This window comes from Dendropsophus ebraccatus, chromosome 10 (genome assembly GCF_027789765.1).
Source record: "Dendropsophus ebraccatus isolate aDenEbr1 chromosome 10, aDenEbr1.pat, whole genome shotgun sequence".
Classification (NCBI taxonomy): Eukaryota; Metazoa; Chordata; class Amphibia; order Anura; family Hylidae; genus Dendropsophus; species Dendropsophus ebraccatus.
The window spans coordinates 83,691,093-83,711,745 of record NC_091463.1 but is presented as its reverse complement, the minus strand read 5'-3'; the positions used below and the strand labels follow the sequence as shown (position 1 = coordinate 83,711,745).

Genomic DNA, 20,653 nt, shown 5'->3' with positions numbered 1-20,653 from the left:
TTTATCCAACCATCTAAATGGTGATGTGAAGTTAACAAAATATTATTTATTTCTGCTAGGAATCTGAACGCTGTGAGCTGAGACAATCCAGATCCTTAGAAGGCCATGCCGAGATTGGGAGAACAAGTTCCACGTCACTTGGTGAGACACCAGAAGTATTTTCGAGTGGTGATTTAGCTTCATCTGACTCTGTGGATGAGCTGAGAAGTCTGGAACCCAGTCAAGATGGCCCTGAAGTTCCTTTCTGCATTGGATCTTTCGATGAAGACTTGCAGAATAAACAGAATGGAGAGTCCTCGGTGGAGGCAACTGCTCAATTGGAGGTGCCAAGGCAAGCCGATGATGAACCTATCAATTGCACAACAAATGACGATAAAAATGAGAAGATTCAGATATCAGTATTAGCTGGTAAAGAAGAGGGTGAATCATCCAAGCATAAACAAAAGGTTGATGGACAGGAAGTGGCTAAACTGCAAGATACAGAGAAGACCATCTTGGAAAAGAAAGAAAAAAACATGAAGGTTAAAAGAGATTCCACCTTGACCCCAGATGACCGGCTGTTGATTGAAAGAATCAAGAATTATTATGAGACTGCAGAGGCTGGAGCATCATATCTAAGTAAGGAGGAAAGTATATCCTACATTCCTACAGGTGTGGTTAAGGACTCTATCTTGAGATTCAATTACATTCTGCAGCAAGAGGTCAAAAAAGATCGAGAAAAAAGCAAATGCAAGACAAATGGGTGTGCTACAGAATCAAAGCAAGTCAATTGCCAAAGGAAACCTCCAACCCCGGCTGCTGAAGTAGCCAAAATCAAAGGAGAAATAAACAAGGATGGATTGGAGCAGGAGTCAGAGTACAAGTCCTGTGCTGAGATACGAAAGGCCTGGAAAGAAAAGGAGAAGCCGAGCAATGCAGAAACTGGAAGAGTGCTGAAAAGAGGGAAATCGAGGAGAAAAGACATGGAAGAGCCCAGTGGTGAACTGGTAATTGTGGAAGAATCGGATTTAGAAATTGGAAGTCAGCTACCAAAAGAAAGTCCCCTGAAGAAAGAATTGGTAAAGGAACAACAGAAGCACAGTTTAGAGGAAACCATCACCAAACAGGATGCTTACGTGAAGACAGGGCGCGAGTGCTTGCCTGGTGACACAAGTAAAGCTAGTTTATGTTCTTCTGGCATTAGTCTCTATGAAGCTGATGATATTTGTCTGATTGAAAACTCAGAGAAAATAATTAACAAAGTGCAACTGCTGGCAAAGATGTACAGTGAAAAGATCGGCAGGATGAAGACTCAGAAGAAGAATGGGGGCAACAAGACACCGGAAAATCAGAAGAAAGCAACGGTGAAGACCTTCCCTCATATCAAGGAGGAAAGTACCGGGAACAGACAAATGACAGGTAAAAATAATACAGTACTTTGTCTTATACAATTAACCCCTTCATGACCAAGGGTCATTGATGCACAGATGTCCAGGTCTCATTGATTGATTGTTATTCCTCGCCTTCTAAGGGCCATAAGGCTTTTATTTTTTAATCTACAGAGCTGGCTGGGGCATCATTTTTTTCTCACTATGGTCTATAGTTCTTATTGGTGACATATTAGTGTAAGCAATTATTAATTTTTTTTTCAAATGGTGGTGTTTCTTTTCCTCTTTTCGTTTATGCTGTTCACTGTGCAGGAACAATATTGTTATATTTTATTAGATCAGACAATTCTGCACGCTACTATATGTTTTTTTTAACATATTTTATTTGTATAATGGAAAAGGGGGTGTTAAACTTTTATTGCGGGAGTTTTTTTTTTTTATATTTTTTGTTTTACACGTTATAAGTCCCCCTAGGGAATCATTAGATTGCATAAACTGATCAATGCTTTGCCATCGCATAGCATTCATCAGTATTATCATAGATTGGCACTGCCTGAGGGCAGACTCTATGAGAAGATCGCCAATCCGACAGGACAGAGGTAAGTATTATACCCACGCCTGTCAGGGAAAGGGATCCTGTCACTGATCATTTTTATCCTATCACCGATCACTTTCTTTGAAGTCAGTTATCCTGTCACTGACTCTATACATTGGGACGTTTAATGGGTAAAAACAGGAAGCTATGTGATCGTAGCTGCCTATCGTTATGCCTGGCTCCTAGGACACTCATGTTTGCGGGGCTGCTCACACTGAAGTGGCCCCACACACATTAAAACCTCTTCAAAGCAATACTGTATATACACATTCCTACTGCACGGGTCATAGGCAGTAGGCTGACGCAAAGGGGTTAAAATTATTTACTAGCCAGATGTCCTTAGACCACTCTTTAAAACTATTACGATCCCAAGATTAAGTTATCCCCTATCCACAGGATAGGTTCGGAAGAGTAGTGGCCACACATGGGACACTAGTGCTCCATTCATTTGGAGAAAAATTGACTTCCATTTCTTGAGATCAGTGGGATCCGAGCAATAGGACGTCAATAGATCAACTAGATATCCTGTATCCTGTGGTTAGAAGATAATTTTAGATATTGGGATAACCCATTTAGGGATTGCACAGCTGGTGTGTAATTGTACCCATGTTATACTAAAAGACCTACCCTGTATTGGTGGAGGGGCCTATTCTTTGCTCCTTACACTATGAATGTTCTGATGGTTTCTCTTTTAATGCTAAAATACTGACGTATTTACAGCAGTTTCTATACTCTTATTACATATCAATGTGTTCTTTTTGCATTTAGAGCCCCAGCTATATGGACATCTGATGATCCATGAAACTTTGCTTCATATTAATTGTGTTCAAGAAAATGGTCTCATCCTCCCGGCAACCCGTGAGAGCACCTTGGATCTTCTCAAGAAAGAGACCTTAATGATGCAGAACCCAACAAAGGAACAAACCCCATTACTAAAGTCACCAGAAACAGATGAAGTAGCTTTGCCTGCCCAGGAAAGACCTCCTACAGAAATAAAGGGATGTCAAGAACTCTCATTTGAGTTGTTAAAAGAGGATGAAGAACTACATATGAATTATGACCCTGAACCTCAACCAAAACCAACATCCAATGATGCCAGATTAGACAATGTCCATGCTTATAGACCATGCTTAATAGAAGACGAGGAGACATTTGTTACCTGTGATGATTGTGAAGAAAGAGAAACTAGTGTATTAGAGATCAATGTTCCCGATAAACTCAACTTCTTAATGGCATCAAATACACTTCATGCTGAAACAACTCCAGACATTTCAGAAATCCAGGAGTTGGAGGAAAAAGAGGTTGAATCTGAGTCTTTTAAGAACCACTTAAATGCTCACTACACTATAGTTAAAGCAAAAGAAACTGCAGAAGAAGGTCAAGAGGCTATAGTTATTATAAATACAAGTGGGCATGTTATGTCACGTGAAACCGAAGCTGATAGTGATGACCCGCAAACAGCTCTACCGATTACTAATGCCTGTGTTACTGACCAAGACCATGCAATTAAAGAAACAAAATCCCCAGTTCCTACAAATGCTCAGGAGAATGATGACCATTCAAGCTTAGACTTTAACTGTGTTGAATCAAACAATATGCCTACAAGTAACACATCTGAATCTCAAAAAGCCCAGAAATCCAGGGGAGTCTCTCCAGCAGTTATGGATGTGATGCAGCGTCTGCAACTCGACTCATCACTTTCTATTCCTTCCTCCAACAATATAAACAGCTCAAATAAACTAAACATGGCTACTCGTTCATCATCCTTTAAGGGTAGCACTTCGACTGCTAAAGAATTTCAAGGCATAATCAAGCCAAAGGCACAAATTAAGAGACAGCAAGCAGTTGTGGCAACCCCTGGTCTCTTATCTCCTTCCATTTTGCAGAGGAAATTGGCTAGAGCGGTTTCAATGTCCAAAGGTAACCTAGAGTCACAGCACGCTCTTCCAAGACGAAGCCCCATGACAAAGTCTAGAAGTTCAGACAGTGACGCTCATATTCCTCTCATAAGGTCCCAATCCTCTCTCTCTGGACCATCGCCATACAGAAATTCACTTTATTCTGGACTTTTGCTTAGTGATCCAAAACCCAAAACCCTTAAGAATACAGTTTTGTCAGGGAACCGAAAAGATGGTGAGGCAAATCAGCTGGATTCCAAAATAACACAAACTACTTCAACAAGTGACATATCATATAAGCCTATATCTTCTACATATCAAAAGGGAAATACAATGGACCGACCAGTCTGTCTTTCTCCAGGTTCAGCAGTACTCATTGCAATACCTTGCCCTTCATCCATTAGACAAACTCCATCATCCACAGTCTCTGAACCAAATTCACGGGTTCAGTCCCCTTTGACATTACGCTCTAGGATGTTTTCTCCTCCCCCAAGTCAAAACCCAGTATGTCCAAAGTCTCCTCGCGTCCCTTCCTTCTCTAACACAAGAGCATGTTCATTTGCTCCACTTTCCTTTAGCAATCTTGAGCGTTCATCCTCATCATCTGCAAATTCTACTCCAACTTGCACAAGTCCCCCACCTTGTCCCTGGTCTCCTGGATTCACTGTCCATTCCAGGAGATCCTTTGGAAGCAATGCATACAGCACTGGAGACAATCCTATCAGCCCAAGTGCCTTGCATTCCCCAGTTGGGTCCTCCAATGAAGAAAATACATTTTGGTGTTCAAGCAGATCACCACCATGTTTGGCTTCTGAATCAAATTCACATACCACTGGCATCAGTACTCATGAGTTAACCAGCATTCACTGGCCTGATGTCCGAGAACTACGCACAAAGTATGTGCCCTTTAAAACACAGAAATCTTCAAACTCGGAGAAAAAATATGATTTGAGGTCTCCACCTTTATTTAGGCAATGCAAGTCTCTTGATGAAAGACCAGACCTATTCTTCAACAATACCAGTTCCCTGAATTTTGCCGCCTCGCAATCCCAGATGGCAGAGCCTAGTGAAACCATAGAGCATTATGAAAGTACAGAGAAGGTGGACTCTTCTGACACAAAAGAAAGAGCCACCTTAAAAGCAAGTTACTCCACCACTGTTAACATACAAATTGGTGGAAGTGGCAGAATTGCATCTTTTAGTAATGCTCAGGTGAGTCTAACGCATCCCCTGCTGCAAGCTCCAGAGACTCTCTCTTCAAGGAAGATAAACATTAATAGAAGCACCTTAGAGCATAAAAATGTGAAGTACAGGAAAAAGTGAGGTGGGGAGGGACTTCAATATAAGTAACGTGTCCTCTAAAATAGAGGAAGAACAAAGAACAATGTTACATACCAAAGATAAGACACAGTATACCAGTCTGCACTTTCTTTCTATGTAGAGCATTGTTATTGTGTGCAAATATGGCAGGCCACAAGATGGTCGGCCAGTAGGACTTATTAGTACAAAGTTCATTTAGGTTGCACTTAACAGTGAACTTTTTGCTGCAAAGATCCACCGCAAGGTTTTTGTATTGCCAAACATACACCAAAGAAAAGATATATGTTGATCTTCTGTACATAACCTTCACCGCCCCTATTAGGTAATGGACATGAGACAATATTTCATGAGAGTCGTTTATTGCATTGTATTCTGTCTTATAGGACAGAACACAAGTATAAGGGATAACAATGTAGGAAGCATTGATTAAGAACACAGCAATTTGCCATATGGAACAACAAAACATTTCACCATCGGAAGAAAATTTATTCTGATTCCAATCCATGTGTAAGTGTAAATGTTCTCACATTACTGGATCAATGTCTGACTTTGATTCCTTGGGTTTTTCAAAAATTTAATTTTGAAAGTAAATTAAGTCAACTTCAAAGGGGGTCTTCTTAGGGTTTGGTCATAAGTCCTGTTGGAGAAGGGCCACTTCCTTCCAGTGAATGGGCTAACCTAGGGGAACCATTTGTTTTCTGGTGGACTGGTCAGACATTGATCTTTAAATTCTGTAATGAGAATCTACCACTTTCTACTGTACCAACCCGTGTTTACATGAAAGGGCATCACAGAAATTCTTTAAGCAGACAAAGATTACAAAAGCAGTATATGGCAGTGATTTGGGCCAGGTTTCCTCCCAAAACAAATACTTGCTAGGGAAAAGCAATATCTGAAATTTCCAATATGAATTTTCCAATATGCTTTAGTCAAATGCAACCTGTCAATGGGCAATATTTGTGTCTATACCTTACATCCCAAGAAAAACAAAACGTATAGACCCGTACATTACCCAGTTATTGGTTTGATCACTGGACTTGGCTGAAATATCTGTGTGTGGTTACATCAGTGGATCCCATCAATTTCAGTAAGGTGGCATAATGATCTAAGGCAGCTAGAGGGCCAAAGTTAGACACCCCTGTTGTTAGGTGAACTGGGGCCATCTAACTGTTCCTCGACCGGGGCAACAAGGCTTCAGCATGTTGGATTTCGATACTACGTCTAGTCACTTCTATTCTAAACACTTCTACTCTAATAAATAAACAAGTGAGCTTGGCCAAATGTGCAGGTTTATGGAGAGGACATGGAAGATGTTGGATATCCCAATAGCCTTGCAATTTAGTCACTTAGCCCCTTTAATGTAATAAAAAAAATTGCATTAGATGTAAGAAGAACAGCATCATCCCCACCATTTTTTTTCAAACACTAGTGGGAGTATATACAGTGCAAATATTACATCCTTCATATTCTGAGAACTTATGTCACAGGTTGTTTTTACCAAATAAATCAGGCTCTCAATTTAGCACTTTACAGAGAGAAGTAATATCCCTACAATAAAAGAAACATCTAACCACTACTCCTTAGGCCTTCAAGAGGATTATCTGTCTTTTTAGCAAGTAAAATGAGGCTTACCTTTAAAACTCGCAAATATTGGCAAAGAAAAGGCCACTGAAATAAATGTGTCATTAGGTATTACAGGGATAACAGCAATCCATTATATGTCGTGTTCTATAGTAATGCAGGGCCGCCGGATGATCTTTAGCGCCGATTAGCTCTGATGCGGGCGCATCCGTGCGTTCCCACATCAGAACTCTCCACTGCACACTATGGAGCGTGTGGCCGGAGCCGCTCGCTCCACAGTGTGCTCTGACAGGGTTTTCTGCGGCCGCTATTCAATGACATGTCAGTTTCTCGCGGCGCCGCTAGGGATCCCGGCCGGAGTGTATACTATATTCCATAAGCGGCAACGTTGCGTTTATTTTCGTATTAATCACGACCGTTGTTGCAATCGGCAACAACGGCCGTAGTTTTATGATAATATACGTAGAGAGAGAGAGTAACAATGAAACACTGCTTACCTCTCCCCATGCCTGTGATGCACCATCTAATCGGCCCCAGGACCTCCGCCGGAAGACATTCTCCTCCGAGTTGTGATGATGTCACAACTCGGGTGGAAATGCCCATCCCGGGTGATGGACAGACTGAGCAGCCATTCAGTTACTGGAGCGGCGTCCCGCCCCAGTCATTGACTGGTTGAACGACCAGTCCATCAGCTGGTTCCCGGTGTCTAAAGAGGCACAGGGAGAGGTGAGTTAGTACCCTTTGTTTTTTCCCCTGTGCCTTTAAAATAAATATGCGGAGACTGGACTTCTCCTTTAACAATGGGGGAGAGTGGCTGCTTTTTTGTGAAGTAAAGAAAAGTTGATTGCAAGTTTAGAGAATGTAGAGACTGTAGTGTAATGTATGTGAGCAGTACTGTGATTTGGCTTTACTTTGTGGCCACTTAAATTCATCCTGCCAATTCTGCCATTGATCATTTATATCTATATATACAGGGGTAGTCATCATGATTATACATGATACAAGTACTGTATTGACGCTAAAGGCCACTCAGAACAGGACAGATAACATTTTTACTTGAAAATTAAGAATACTGCTATGAATAACAGCAGCCATTATAGCTATGTGATAACTAGGTACATGATGCTGTATCCATACAACAATACCCTAATGGTACTGACTGCATATTTTGGTTTGCTGTGTGATATCCCATAAAACACGTCCCTACCCTGTGAAGTTCAATAAAAGAATTCAAGACTATTTAAAGAGGTTATTTCTAGAGATGAGCGAACCTTGAGCATGCTTGAGTCCATCCGAACCCGAACGTTTGGCATTTGATTAGCGGTGGCTGCTGAACGTGGATAAAGCTCTAAGGCTATGCGGAAATCATGGATATAGTCATTGGCTGTATCCATGTTTTCCAGACAACCTTAGAGCTTTATCCAAGTTCAGCAGCCCCAGCTAATCAAATGCGGAACGATCGGGTTCGGATCGACTAGAACCCGAACCCGGTTCGCTCATCTCTAGTTATTACCAAAAAACTGTCTCCTTAGAAACATGTGAACAGAGACGCAGGGATGAACAGACATCTAGTATAGCACGGTCTACAGGTGGGTATCTCTTCTAGAGATGTGCGAACTTAAAGTAGGTTCGGGTTCGCACAAACTCCAACACTAAGCATCTGAATCAACAGCCTGAAGAAGATGGATGCAGCCTTTTAGGCAGTAGGATTCAAATGCAAAGCATTCTGGTTTGCGCAAACTCAAACTTACTGTAAGTTTGCTCATCTCTAGTCTCTCCCTTTTGATGGGGACCCTAGTTCAGCTGTTCATATTCCAAGGCTCTCGTATGGGTCGGACATTGACTTATAGGGTAGCTACCTATAGATTTGCATACTTCTATTCCAAGGGTCATTGCCTGTAAGACTCATACAGCTGTATCTCCTCAATAACCCCCCCCCCATACCATTTGTGATTATTAAAACAGCCGACCACTAAGCCAAAATGATACAAAAATACAAGAAAAATTTAAGAAAAAATATAGACAAATTACCCCTTTACATAAAGGACTGGTATATTTCTGGAATAATATCAGAACCTTATACTATGTCATGATACAATGCAACGGAAGAAGTGTCTGCACTCATTTATCTTTACTAATATAGATACCTCAGGCTCAGGAACTCTGTATGAAGATGCTCACCTGTACTAGTATGTTTATTGGTACCACTAGCAGGCAAAATTGTTATACAGACTGGTGCGTGCAGGATTGTCGGACCAACACTGACTGCATTTATTCTGACCAATAAGCTTTAGTCTTAAACGTCGGATTATATTATGGAGTGTCCCTTTAAATAAAACAAGACCAAATAAATCAATATTGAGTTACCAATATGGGGATAGAGTGTTCTATGCTTATAAAACAATGGCGTACCCAATAGACTACATTACAACAGGATTACGTTGATGGCATTGTACAGTAGAATATTCGCGGACCAATACGACTCCAATTCTAAATGGTACGTAGCAATAGTTAGTTGTGATCTCACATACTCTTGGCATCCATTGTGATATTGGACTCTGCTGTAAGGGCTTCGTACGGACTGAACACCACGGTATGTATACTGGGGTGGTGTAATATAAACTCACCTGTGTACATAGATATGAGCAGTTATTAATCCTCAGTACCTGTGGCTCATTTTATATATCTGTACATTATTTTTGTGTAATCATTTTCTATTGTCAATAAACAAAGCTCTTAACATTACTAGCATTCTCTCTATTCATTTAACTGACTTTCTATTGGCTGAAAGGGTGTAGAAGGTCTTGTGCACATCGAATTGCCCTGTGCCCATTATGTGTTCGTAAAGTTCTGTACTACGAATCCGTACCTCTGCACCAATATTCTTGTCTAACAAAGATAGTGTCAGGACTTGAGGACTGGAGGACACAATACAAGTGATGCCCTATAACTGACACCCGCCCCGCTATCCCTGTCTAATTACCTCAACTGTCCTAAATGGCAGCGGATAACTGGTTGACAGTCCCTTGCCTGCAAAGGTCTGACACAAAACGTCGTCAAGACAGACAAACACGTAGTCAGGAAGCAAAGGTCGGCAACTAACGGTCAGCGTAGTACAAAATCGTCAGATGAGAGGGAAGTCAAAAGCCAATAGCCAGAATCTAAAAACCAGGATAACAGCTGGTGCCGGCCGCCAGTCAGCATAATACTAATGCCGAGCGCCTGGGTTTGGCCAAGGATGCTGTCGGCTTGTGTGACAGGCCAGCCGCGTGCTCCAGCAGTGCCTGGAAATGAGCGCGCGGCTCGGCTTATGACAGATAGTTACAACTTTTTTTTTTATTAAACTAATGAATTTAGAAATGAATAGGTAAAGCTGTAAAGCTGATAATAAAACCTATGTGTCTCCATGGTAACAGACTACAAATAAAACTGAGTAGTCCCCTTCTGCGTTTTGAGTCTATGGCAACAGACTACAAATAAAATTGTGTAGTCTGATTCTGCATTTTGTCCTTTTGTTGTTTCCAACCATTGAGTTAGAAAACTCTTCTTTTCTGACACATTTGTATGTGGTAATGGCTGAATGCCAGATAAAGTCAAATATACTGTCAGGATCCGAGCCGCTGCAGAACAGAGCCGCTGGCGTCCCTGGTGACGTGCGGGGCCGGTTGCTGGGGGCGCGCCGCCGGCGTCCCTAGCAGCCGGCCCGCTGTTATGATTCTACGGCTGGCCGCGCTCCCGGCTCTCGCTCTGCTGGTGCGCGCGGCCAGGCTCAGGAGACGCCGACGGCGTCCTTAGTGCAGGGCTGGTTGCTAGGGGCGCGTCGGTGGCGTCCCTGGCAGCCAGTCTGCTGAAAGACGCCCACACTGTTAGCCGCGGCTAGGCTCATTCTCCCCCAGCTGAGCGGCATTAGGGTTGTGTGAAAGACGGCTAAATGCCCCAGTCAAAACATCTCTCTATACTAAGCCTGGAGCCTCAGCTCGAATTGTGTTCAGGGGGCTGGGACTCCAGGCTGTATAAGTTCCTTCCCCTGTGTCTCAGTCCTTACCTGCGATAGAGCCTAGTACTCCTAGTGTTTTCTTGACCTCGCAATCTTTCCTGACCTTGCTATTCCCGTTACCCGACCTTCTGGCTTGTATTTTTGACTATCCTTTGGACTTGTGTTTGTACCTCGCCGCTCGACTGTTGTACCTCGCCGCTCGACTGTTCTTGTTTTGTTTCGTGTTGCACCTTAGAAAGTACAGGGACTGCCGTCCAGTTGTCCGTTTGCCATCTAGGGCATCTGGGGCAAGTAGGTAGGACCAGTGGGGCGGGTGCGGAATCCCATCTATTGTCCATTCAGCAGGGCCGTCGCACCGCGGAAGAGTATTGCTCGGAGTTCCGCCAATTGTGCTCCCTGACTGGATGGCAGGATTCCCCTCTGAAGAGGTCTTACGGATTTCATCAAGGATGCCATGGTCAGTCATCCCACTCCTGATTCCCTTAGCGCATATATGACATTGGCAATTAGTATTGACCGGAGACTCAGGGAAAGAAAGCGAGAAAAAATGGGGGTGACCACAGTGCAGTCGAGGATCAGCCAGCTTCCTAAACCGTTCCCCAAGGTGACAGAGTCGCTTCCCTCTCCTACGACTTCCGACGAACCCATGATCCTGGGAAGTGCTTCCGCCCGAAGAAAATTCCGTATGGAGCATTCTCTTTGTCTTTACTGCGGAAAGTCGGGGCACTACCCGAAAGACTGTCCCACCAAGCCTTCTCGGAAGCCGGAAAACTTCAGTGCCTGAGTGATAATCCGGAGGGTCACTCAGGCACACAGGTACCTCCTAGACAGTTTGATAATTTTTGTTTACCGGTAACTCTGTTGTAATCTCATGTATTGCCATGGTTGATTCAGGTGCCGCCCTGAATTTCGTCCGTACCTCCGTAACAGAGTCATTGGGTTTAACATTGATGCCTCTCAGTACTCCCTTCACAGCGGCCGCTGTAGACTCCGCCACTCTGAGAGGCGGGGCAGTGAAATATCGTACCCCGGAGATATTAATGCAAGTTGGGTGTCTTCACCGTGAAGAGATATCATTCTTTGTGTTGGATGAGTTGGCCGCTGATATAATACTGGGTCTACTGTGGTTACGCCAACATAATCCGGTATTTGATTGGAGATCCACAGAGCTGGTTCAGTGGGGTGGCTCCTATGACTCTCATTTGTTACAAGTGAATCCTATTATGTGTACAGTGATTGATTCTCCTATTCCTGATTTTATTTCAGATTTTTCCGATGTGTTTAATGAGGCCACTGCTGACGCCTTACCTCCTCATCGTCTGTATGACTGTGCCATCGACCTGGTGTCCGGGGCCAAGTTTCCCAAGGGCCGCATTTTTAACTTGTCCCCTCCGGAACGAGAGTCGATGCGCCAGTACGTCCAGGACAGTCTGAGGAAGGGTCACATACGGCCTTCAGTGTCCCCTATGGGCACTGGATTATTTTTTGAGGAAAAAAAAGATGGTGGTCTGCGTCCTTGTATTGACTACAGGGAACTAAATAAGATCACCATCAAAGATCAACACCCCCTTCCCCTGATCCCGGATCTTTTGAACCAGGTGGTAGATGCCCATTGTTTTTTTAAAATAGACCTACGGGGCACCTACAATTTGATTCGGATCAGAGAAGGGGACGAGTGGAAGATGGCTTTTAACACGCCGGAGTGACATTTTGAGTATCTGGTAATGCCTTTCGGGTTAAGTAATGCCCCCGCCGTCTTCCAAAGATTCGTTAACGATCTTTTCCGTGATCTGTTTGGTCAATATGTGGTAGTCTATCTGGATGACATACTTACTGTATTTATTCCACTGATTGGGAGTTCCATGTTAAACATGTCCGCAAAGTTTTATCTAGACTCCGAGAGAATACCCTTTGTGCTAAATTATCTAAATGCCTATTTGGGGTTAAGGAGGTTGGATTCTTAGGATATATTTTAACTTCAGAATCTGTACAGATGGACCCTCAGAAGGTGTCAGCAGTACTTAATTGGGCAAAGCTCACCACCTTGAAAGAGATTCAAAGGTTCCTGGTTTTCGCAAACTTCTATAGGAAGTTTATCCGTAATTTCTCACTTATTGTCAAACCTTTAACCGAATAAATGAAAAAAGGTGCGAATCCAACCTCCTGGCCTATAGAGGCAGATGAAGCCTTTACCCAGCTTAAACATAGTTTTTTATCTGCTCCTGTACTGGTGCATCCTGACCTAGATTCACCATTTGTGGTAGAAGTAGATGCGTCTGAGTTTGGAGTCGGAGCAGTATTGTCCCAAGGTAGGGAACCGTATACCAATCTGAGACCTGTGGCGTACTTCTCCAGGAAATTCTCCATTTCCAAGGTCAGCTATGACATTGGTAATAGGGAACTGTTGGCCATCAAATGGGCTTTTGAGGAGTGGAGGCATTTCCTGGAGGGTGCTAAACACCAGATACCGGTTCTAACTGACCATAAAAACCTGTTATATCTAGATAAAGCCAAAAGGTTAAACCCACGTCAATCGCGTTGGGCCTTGTTTTTCACCAGGTTTAATTTTGTGGTTACATACCGTCCAGGGTCCAAAAATGTAAAGGCAGACGCCTTATCTCGGAGCTTTGGGGCTAATGATATGCCTGAGGAGGAACCCAAAAATATCTTAACCCCAGGTATTGTGGTCGCTAGTGTATCCATTGACTTAAATGAAAAAATTTTGAGATCTCAAAATGACGCGCCTGCTAATGTACCCCCTGAAAAACTGTTCGTCCCTGTACACCTTAGGTTAGCAGTTTTGAAAGAAGTTCATGCGTCCACACTTGCTGGCCACCCTGGTATTGCCGGTACTGCTTATCTCTTGTCCCGCTCCTGCTGGTGGCCCTCATGGCAGAGGGACGTACGAGAAAAAACTTCCCAATGCCAGGTCTCTTGCCAAGTTATTTGTTCGGCATATCCTTCGTCTACATGGAATACCTACCAACATAGTTTCAGACTGAGGGGTGCAATTCGTTTCAAAATTCTGGAGAGCATTCTGTAAACTGTTAAATATATCACTGTCTTTTTCCTCAGCATTTCACCCCGAAACCAACGGTCAAACGGAATCAAAAATGGACCAATCCATCCCTTGAGCAATATCTAAGGTGCTTCGTTTCCGATAATCAACTTACATGGTCAGAATACTTACCAATGGTGGAGTTCGCTTTAAACAATCACGTAAATGCTTCCACGCAACTAACTCCGTTCTTTTGCAATTATGGTTACCATCCCAGGTTTTCTGCTGTCCCTAATCAAGAAACACACTTTTCTTCTGTCAATGAACTTACAAAAAAACTGTGCACAGTTTGGGCGGAGAGTCTGGCGACTCCAACCGTTTCCCAGGAAAAACAAATTCAATATGCTAATCGGAAACGCCGTCCCGGTCCCCAGTACGTAGTGGGTGAAAAAGTATGGCTATCTACAAAAAACCTGCGTCTCCGAGTTCCTTCGTATAAACTCGCCCCGAGGTATATTGGTCCATTTCCCATCGTAGACATTATAAGTCCTGTGTCTTTTAAGATGCAACTGCCTCAATCTTTGAAAGTCCATCCTGTGTTTCACAAATGCCTCCTTAAGAAATATACTCCTCCAACTATTACCAGTTCCCCTCCTCTTCCAGTGGTGGTCCAAGGCGAACTAGAGTATGAGATTGAAAGAATTTTAGATTCTAGGAGAATCCGCAAAACCATACAATATCTCGTGCATTGGAAGGGGTACGGGCCAGAGGAACGCACATGGGTCACTACACAGGATCTTCATGCCCCAGTTTTGATTAAAAAATTTAATGAGGAACATCCTACCAAACCTGGAGGCTTTTGTGAGGGTCCGGAGGCCCCTCCTCAAGGGGGGGGGGGGGTTCTGTCAGGATCCGAGCCGCGCGCTCGGCTCCTGGCCCTGCCGGAGCGCTCGGCCAGACTCAGAGCAGAGCCGCTGGCGTCCCGGGTGACGTGCGGGGCCGGCTGCTGGGGGCGCGCCGCCGGCGTCCCTAGCAGCCGGCCCGCTGTTATGATTCTACGGCTGGCCGCGCTCCCGGCTCTCGCTCTGCTGGTGCGCGCGGCCAGGCTCAGGAGACACCGACGGCGTCCTTAGTGCAGGGCTGGTTGCTAGGGGCGCGTCGGCGGCGTCCCTGGCAGCCAGTCTGCTAAAAGATGCCCACACTGTTAGCCGCGGCTGGGCTCATTCTCCCCCAGCTGAGCGGCATTAGGGTTGTGTGACTGACGGCTAAATGCCCCAGTCAAAACATCTCTCTATACTAAGCCTGGAGCCTCAGCTCGAATTGTGTTCAGGGGGCTGGGACTCCAGGCTGTATAAGTTCCTTCCCCTGTGTCTCAGTCCTTGCCTGCGATAGAGCCTAGTACTCCTAGTGTTTTCTTGACCTCGCAATCTTTCCTGACCTTGCTATTCCCGTTACCCGACCTTCTGGCTTGTATTTTTGACTATCCTTTGGACTCGTGTTTGTACCTCGCCGCTCGACTGTTACTGACCCGGAGTTCTGACCTCTCTCTTATTCTGTGTCTGTCTTGTTTTGTTTCGTGTTGCACCTTAGAAAGTACAGGGACTGCCGTCCAGTTGTCCGTATGCCATCTAGGGCATCTGGGGCAAGTAGGTAGGACCAGTGGGGCGGGTGCCAGCTTCAGGGCTCACCTGTCCTTGTGCCTTCCTGTCCTTTCCTGACATATACATTGGTAAAGCAATGTATCTGGTAGGAATACACATTTCAAGGGGTTCTCTAAGACAATGATAATAACAGCCTATACTTAGATGCGCTAATACACAGATAGCTGTCAATCAATGACTAGGACTGCCCATTTGACTACTTAGCCCAGAATGAGGCAATATTTAATGACAAATTACTCTGGGACTTTTTGTTGCCATAAAATTATATATCAATCTTCTTAGCTCCTCCTGCTTTCTAACATTATGCCTGCAGACTGGACAGTATTTTAACATGACAAGTTCCCTAAAAGGGGTATACCTATCTCAACTCCTATAGTTGAAGGGAATCTGACAGTTTTAGGCCCAGTTCACACTGAGCCAAACAGGCACAATTGAAGAGGAAAGTTTACTGACTGAAATTCTGGCGTACTGAAATTGTGCAGAATTACGCACAAAATCAGTACGCCAGAATTTTAGTCAGTAAACTTTCCTCTTCAAATCTGCCTGTTTTGCTCAGTGTGAAATCCTTTTTAAATTCAGCGCTGAATTCAGCGATATGTCCGCTTGGAAATGACTCGGAAATGGCGCTAAATTCAGTGCTGAATATTTATAAGGCGTAAAATAAAATCCCCATTGATTGTCAATGGGATCCATCTAGCGGAATCCGCCCAAAGAATTTACGTTAATTATTTTGGACGGAAAGCGCATCCGTGCCGGAATTTTCTGCAGTGTGAACAGTACAGTCCCATTGAAATCAATGAGAAATCAATCTGCAGCTATTTTTTTAGGCGGAATTTCGAGCGGAATGGGTGGAAAATTGATGCAGATTGCGCTCGAAATTCTGCCTGTTTTTTTTCCTCAGTGTGAACTGGGCCTTATATAGGTGACAGCACCCTTGTGGACAGGGTACCTCTAGTTTACACATCCAATTAAGCATACACTGCATGCTACATGTAACAAAGTGTCAAAAAGGAGTTGCAGCTCTCTGCCCATGCCGCAGTCTGGCGCGCTTCCATCGTTCCATCCTCCTCCATTTGAATAATAATTTATTCTTGTCTACAGTTCACGCGCCGCTGTATAATATATGTAAATATATATATATATATACCATAACTATATATACCAGCCAGAGCACTGTTTTTAGAGCAGAGTGGTGGTCGGTAACCTAGACATCAAGCTGTTAACAATGGGATGGAAAGAGCAGCATATCCGGAGAAGGAGGCAAGATTACTAAATTAATGCATATGCAAAAATATTGAACTTGACGAGTCCTTCAAGTATAACTATATTAGTTGAGATGAGAATATCCCTTTAAAACATGGCTATGGAAGCATGTTGAAAGATCTAAGACAGGGTTTATTTCCCAGATAAATTCTTGTTAAGGAGAATGTGAAAAGATGATTTGCTCGAGCTTAAAGGGGTACTCCAGCGGGGGGGCACTTTTTTGCTGGGACTGAGGAGGAGGTGGCCGAGGGAAAAGACGTCCACTCACCTCCTCGGTTCCAGCGGTGGGTCCCGCATCGCGGCGCTCTGGTGCCCGGTTCCCGGCCGCTTCCGGGTGTCTGACGCGGGCCCGAGACGTGACGTCTCAGGTCCGCTCAGCCACTCAGTGAAGGAGGCGGAATCTGAGTGGACTTGAAACGGACGGGCACCGGAGCACTGCGATGCGGGACCCGCAGCTGGAACCGAGGAGGTGAGTGGACGTCTTTTCCCTCGGCCACCTCCTCCCTGGTCCCAGCACAAAAGTGCCCCCCCCCCCCCCCGCTGGAGTATCCCTTTAATATGCTTTGACTGGGGACAACATGATGTACAAAGATGTAAATGGCTGCTAGAGACAGGAAGAGGTGAGGGGTAGGGTCTGGCTACAGAAAGTTGGCTGGGGCAAAGCAACGCAAACATATTGCAACAGCAGCACCACAGCAATAAAACAACAGACTAGACAAAACGAGTCCTGGGACATTACATGGGTATGTTGTGGGCAAAACTGCATGAGAATTTGCTTAACTTTCATTCAATGACACTTAAAGGGGTTATCTAGCACTACAAAAACATGGCCACTTTTCCCCCCTCTCTTGTCTCCAGTTCAGGTGTGGTTTGCAATTAAGCTCCATTTACTTCAATGGAACTGAGTTTGAAACCCCACCCAATCTGGAGACAAAAGTAGGGGGAAAAGTGTATGTTTTGTAGCACTGGATAACCCCTTTATCCACTGCCCCCAAAGCAAGTGCAATGGCCCTTATTTCCATCACATATGAAAGGACTTGTGCAGCCTGTGCCTAAACTGCCGTCAAATCCAACCCATGTGAACAAGGTCTAAGCATCCTACTCAACTATCCGGGTACTGGGCCGAGCCCTCCTGACCCAAGTGTTCCCACATTAAAAGTGCACCTGGCACAATAAAGAACATCGCACTGTAAAGTGATGCTGTCCTCCATTGCTTTTCAATATGGAGTGTGAGAGCCAACCCGAATGAGGACTATGTGATATCACTCCTTCACTGCAGGGAGGGCACTAACAGACCAATGGTCAAGGGGGCGGGGTAATGTCCCATACTGTAATCATGTCTCCATTCAAAATCTAAAACTGTAAAATCTGTCACCAAAAACCTCTACAACGCACTGGATAATGTTACCTTATTGGCAAATGGTGGGAATGTAAATCACTGCTAAATGGTGCCTGGCAACACTTAAAGCGACTCTGTAGCCACTGTGGAAACCCCCCCAAACTACTTATACCTTGTTGTAGCTTAGGCGAAGTCCTTTCTGGTGGTATGTTTTGTAAAGTTGGATTTTCTGCCTCATCAAAGCCTAACCTGCTTTACAAAACATACTACCAGAAAGGAATTCGCCTAAGCTACAACAAGGTATAAGTAGTTTGGGGGGTTTCCACAGTGGCTATAGAGTTGCTATAACCCCTTAAGGTCAAAGCCAATTTTCGTTTTTGCACTTTTGCTTTTTCCATTTTATGTTTAAAAGTCCATAGCGCTTGCATTTTTTCACCTAAAGACTTATATGAGCGCTTATTTATTGCGAAACCAATTGTACTTTGCAATGACAGGCATTATTTTTCCATAAAATATGCTGCGAAACCAGAAAAAAATCATTTGCGCTGTCAAATTGAAAAAAAAAAAAAGAATTTGTTTTGATTTCGGGGAGTTTTGCATTTACGCCCTTCGCCCTATGGTAAAACTGACTTGTTATATATGTTCCTCAAGTCGTTACGATTACAACAATATGTAACATGTATAACTTTTATATTATCTGATGGCTTGTAAAAAATTCAAACCATTAACAAATATGGGTTCCTTAAAATCGCTCCATTCCCAGGCTTATAGCGCTTTTATCCTTTAGTCCAGCGCTTCTCAAACTTTTTCTACTGGAGCCTCACCCAACAGACCAAGGCAATGCCTGGGCCTCACCAGACTGACCAAGAGGGTGCCTGGGACTCACCATCTGTGGTGAAAGTCCATCTAAAAGCTGAAAATAATGCAAGGGCTATCTTCCACCTGTCTCCCAAGCTCTATATACTAATAAAGAAAATACAAAATAAAATAATAATGTTGCTAAAATGGAGATTTTTGCAAACAGCAAAAGGACTGTGCAGATTATAGTTACTTTTGTAAAAACTGGCTCCCCAGCCGGGCCTCCCCAACAACTAGGGGACGCCTCACTGGTGAGGCCCGCCTCACAGTTTGAGAAGCACTGCTTTAGTCTATGGGGCTGTGTCAGGTGTCATTTTTTGCGCCATGAAGTGTTCTTTCTATCGGTACCTTGATTGCGCATATACGACTTTTTGATGACTTTTTATTACATTTTTTCTGGATTTGACGCAACCAAAAATGCGCAATTTTGCACTTTGGAACTTTTTTGCGCTAACGCCGTTTACCGTGCGAGATCAGGAATGTGATAATTTAATAGTTCGGGCGAAAGCAAACATGTTTATTTATTTATTAATTTATATTTATAAAATGGGAGAAGGGGGGTGATTAGGACTTTTTTTAGGCGAGGGGATTTTTTATTAATAAAAACACTTTTTTACTTTTCTTTTTACATTAACTAGAAGTCCCCCTGGGGGACTTGTATATACACAGCACTGATCTCTCATAGAGATCAATGCTGAGTATATACACAGCAATGATCAGTCACATCGGTCATAGATTGCTTTGGCCTGAGCCGGGATCAGCGTCATTGCGACGCTGAGGCCTGGGCTGGCCAGAAGAACGGATCTCCCCCCCCCCCCCCCCCCCCCCCGCGATCGCATCGCGGGGGGGAGATCCGACCCACTAGACACCAGGGATATGAAGTGTAAAGCACTTCAGTGCAGCTGTCAGGTTTGACAGCTGCATTGAAGTGCTTAATTAGCCGGCCCGGCAACGGGACCCGCGCCGGCTAATAGAGGCACTGCCCGGCGGGACCCCGCTCTGAGCACCCCCCGCGGCACCATGACGTACCAGGTTCGTCATGGGTTGCTAAGGGGTTAAATGGGTTTTCCAGTGAAAATTAGTTTCTCTCAAATCAATTGGTTTCCTAAAGTTATATAAATTTGTAATTTACTTCTATTTAAAAATCTCCAGTCTTCCAGTAGTTATCAGTTGCTGTATGTCCTGCAGGAAGTGGTGTGTTCTTTCCAGTCTGACACTGTGCTCTCTGATGCCACCTCTGTCCATGTCAGGAACTGTCCAAATGCCCATAGAAAACGTCTCCTGCGCTGGACAGTTCCTGACATGGACAGAGGTGGCATCAGAGAGCACAGTGTCAGACTGGAAAGAACACACCACTTCCTGCAGGACATACAGCAACTGATAACTACTGGAACACTGGAGATTTTTAAATAGAAGTAAATTGCACATCTACATACCTCCCAACTGTCCCGAATTCCGCGGGACAGTCCCGTTTTCGGGGTGCTGTCCCGCTGTCCCGGAACGCCCCCCCTTGTCCCGCAATACAATACAAAACAATAAACCAGTAACTCACCTGTCCGCCGGCCCTAGCAGCTCCTCTCCCGGCAGAGCACGCACTCCCGTCATCCTCCGGGGCGGGCAGCGGGGTACAGAGACACTGACTGTGCCGGAAGTGACCTGCAGCCTCCATCATGACTCACTTCCGGCACAGTCAGTGACTCTGTGCCCCGCTGCCCACCCCGGAGGATGACGGGAGTGCGCGCTCTGCCGGGAGAGGAGCTGCTGGGACCGGAGGAC

At 44.5% G+C, this 20,653-nt stretch overlaps 1 protein-coding gene and 1 long non-coding RNA gene across 4 annotated transcripts in view; one reads left to right on the top strand and one right to left on the bottom strand.

Moving 5' to 3' along the window:
- PLEKHG2 (pleckstrin homology and RhoGEF domain containing G2) overlaps positions 1-8,097 on the top strand; it is a 59,542-nt gene extending 51,445 nt beyond the window's left edge. The window contains exons 19-20 of the mRNA XM_069943646.1: positions 60-1,398; positions 2,731-8,097. Of these exons, the coding sequence (XP_069799747.1) occupies positions 60-1,398; positions 2,731-5,183 (3,792 nt within the window). The 3' untranslated portion in view covers positions 5,184-8,097. The remainder of the gene's footprint in view (positions 1-59; positions 1,399-2,730) is intronic.
- The window catches only part of LOC138766230 (uncharacterized), a 41,705-nt gene that overhangs the window by 19,326 nt on the left and 1,726 nt on the right, over positions 1-20,653 (bottom strand). The window lies entirely within an intron of this gene.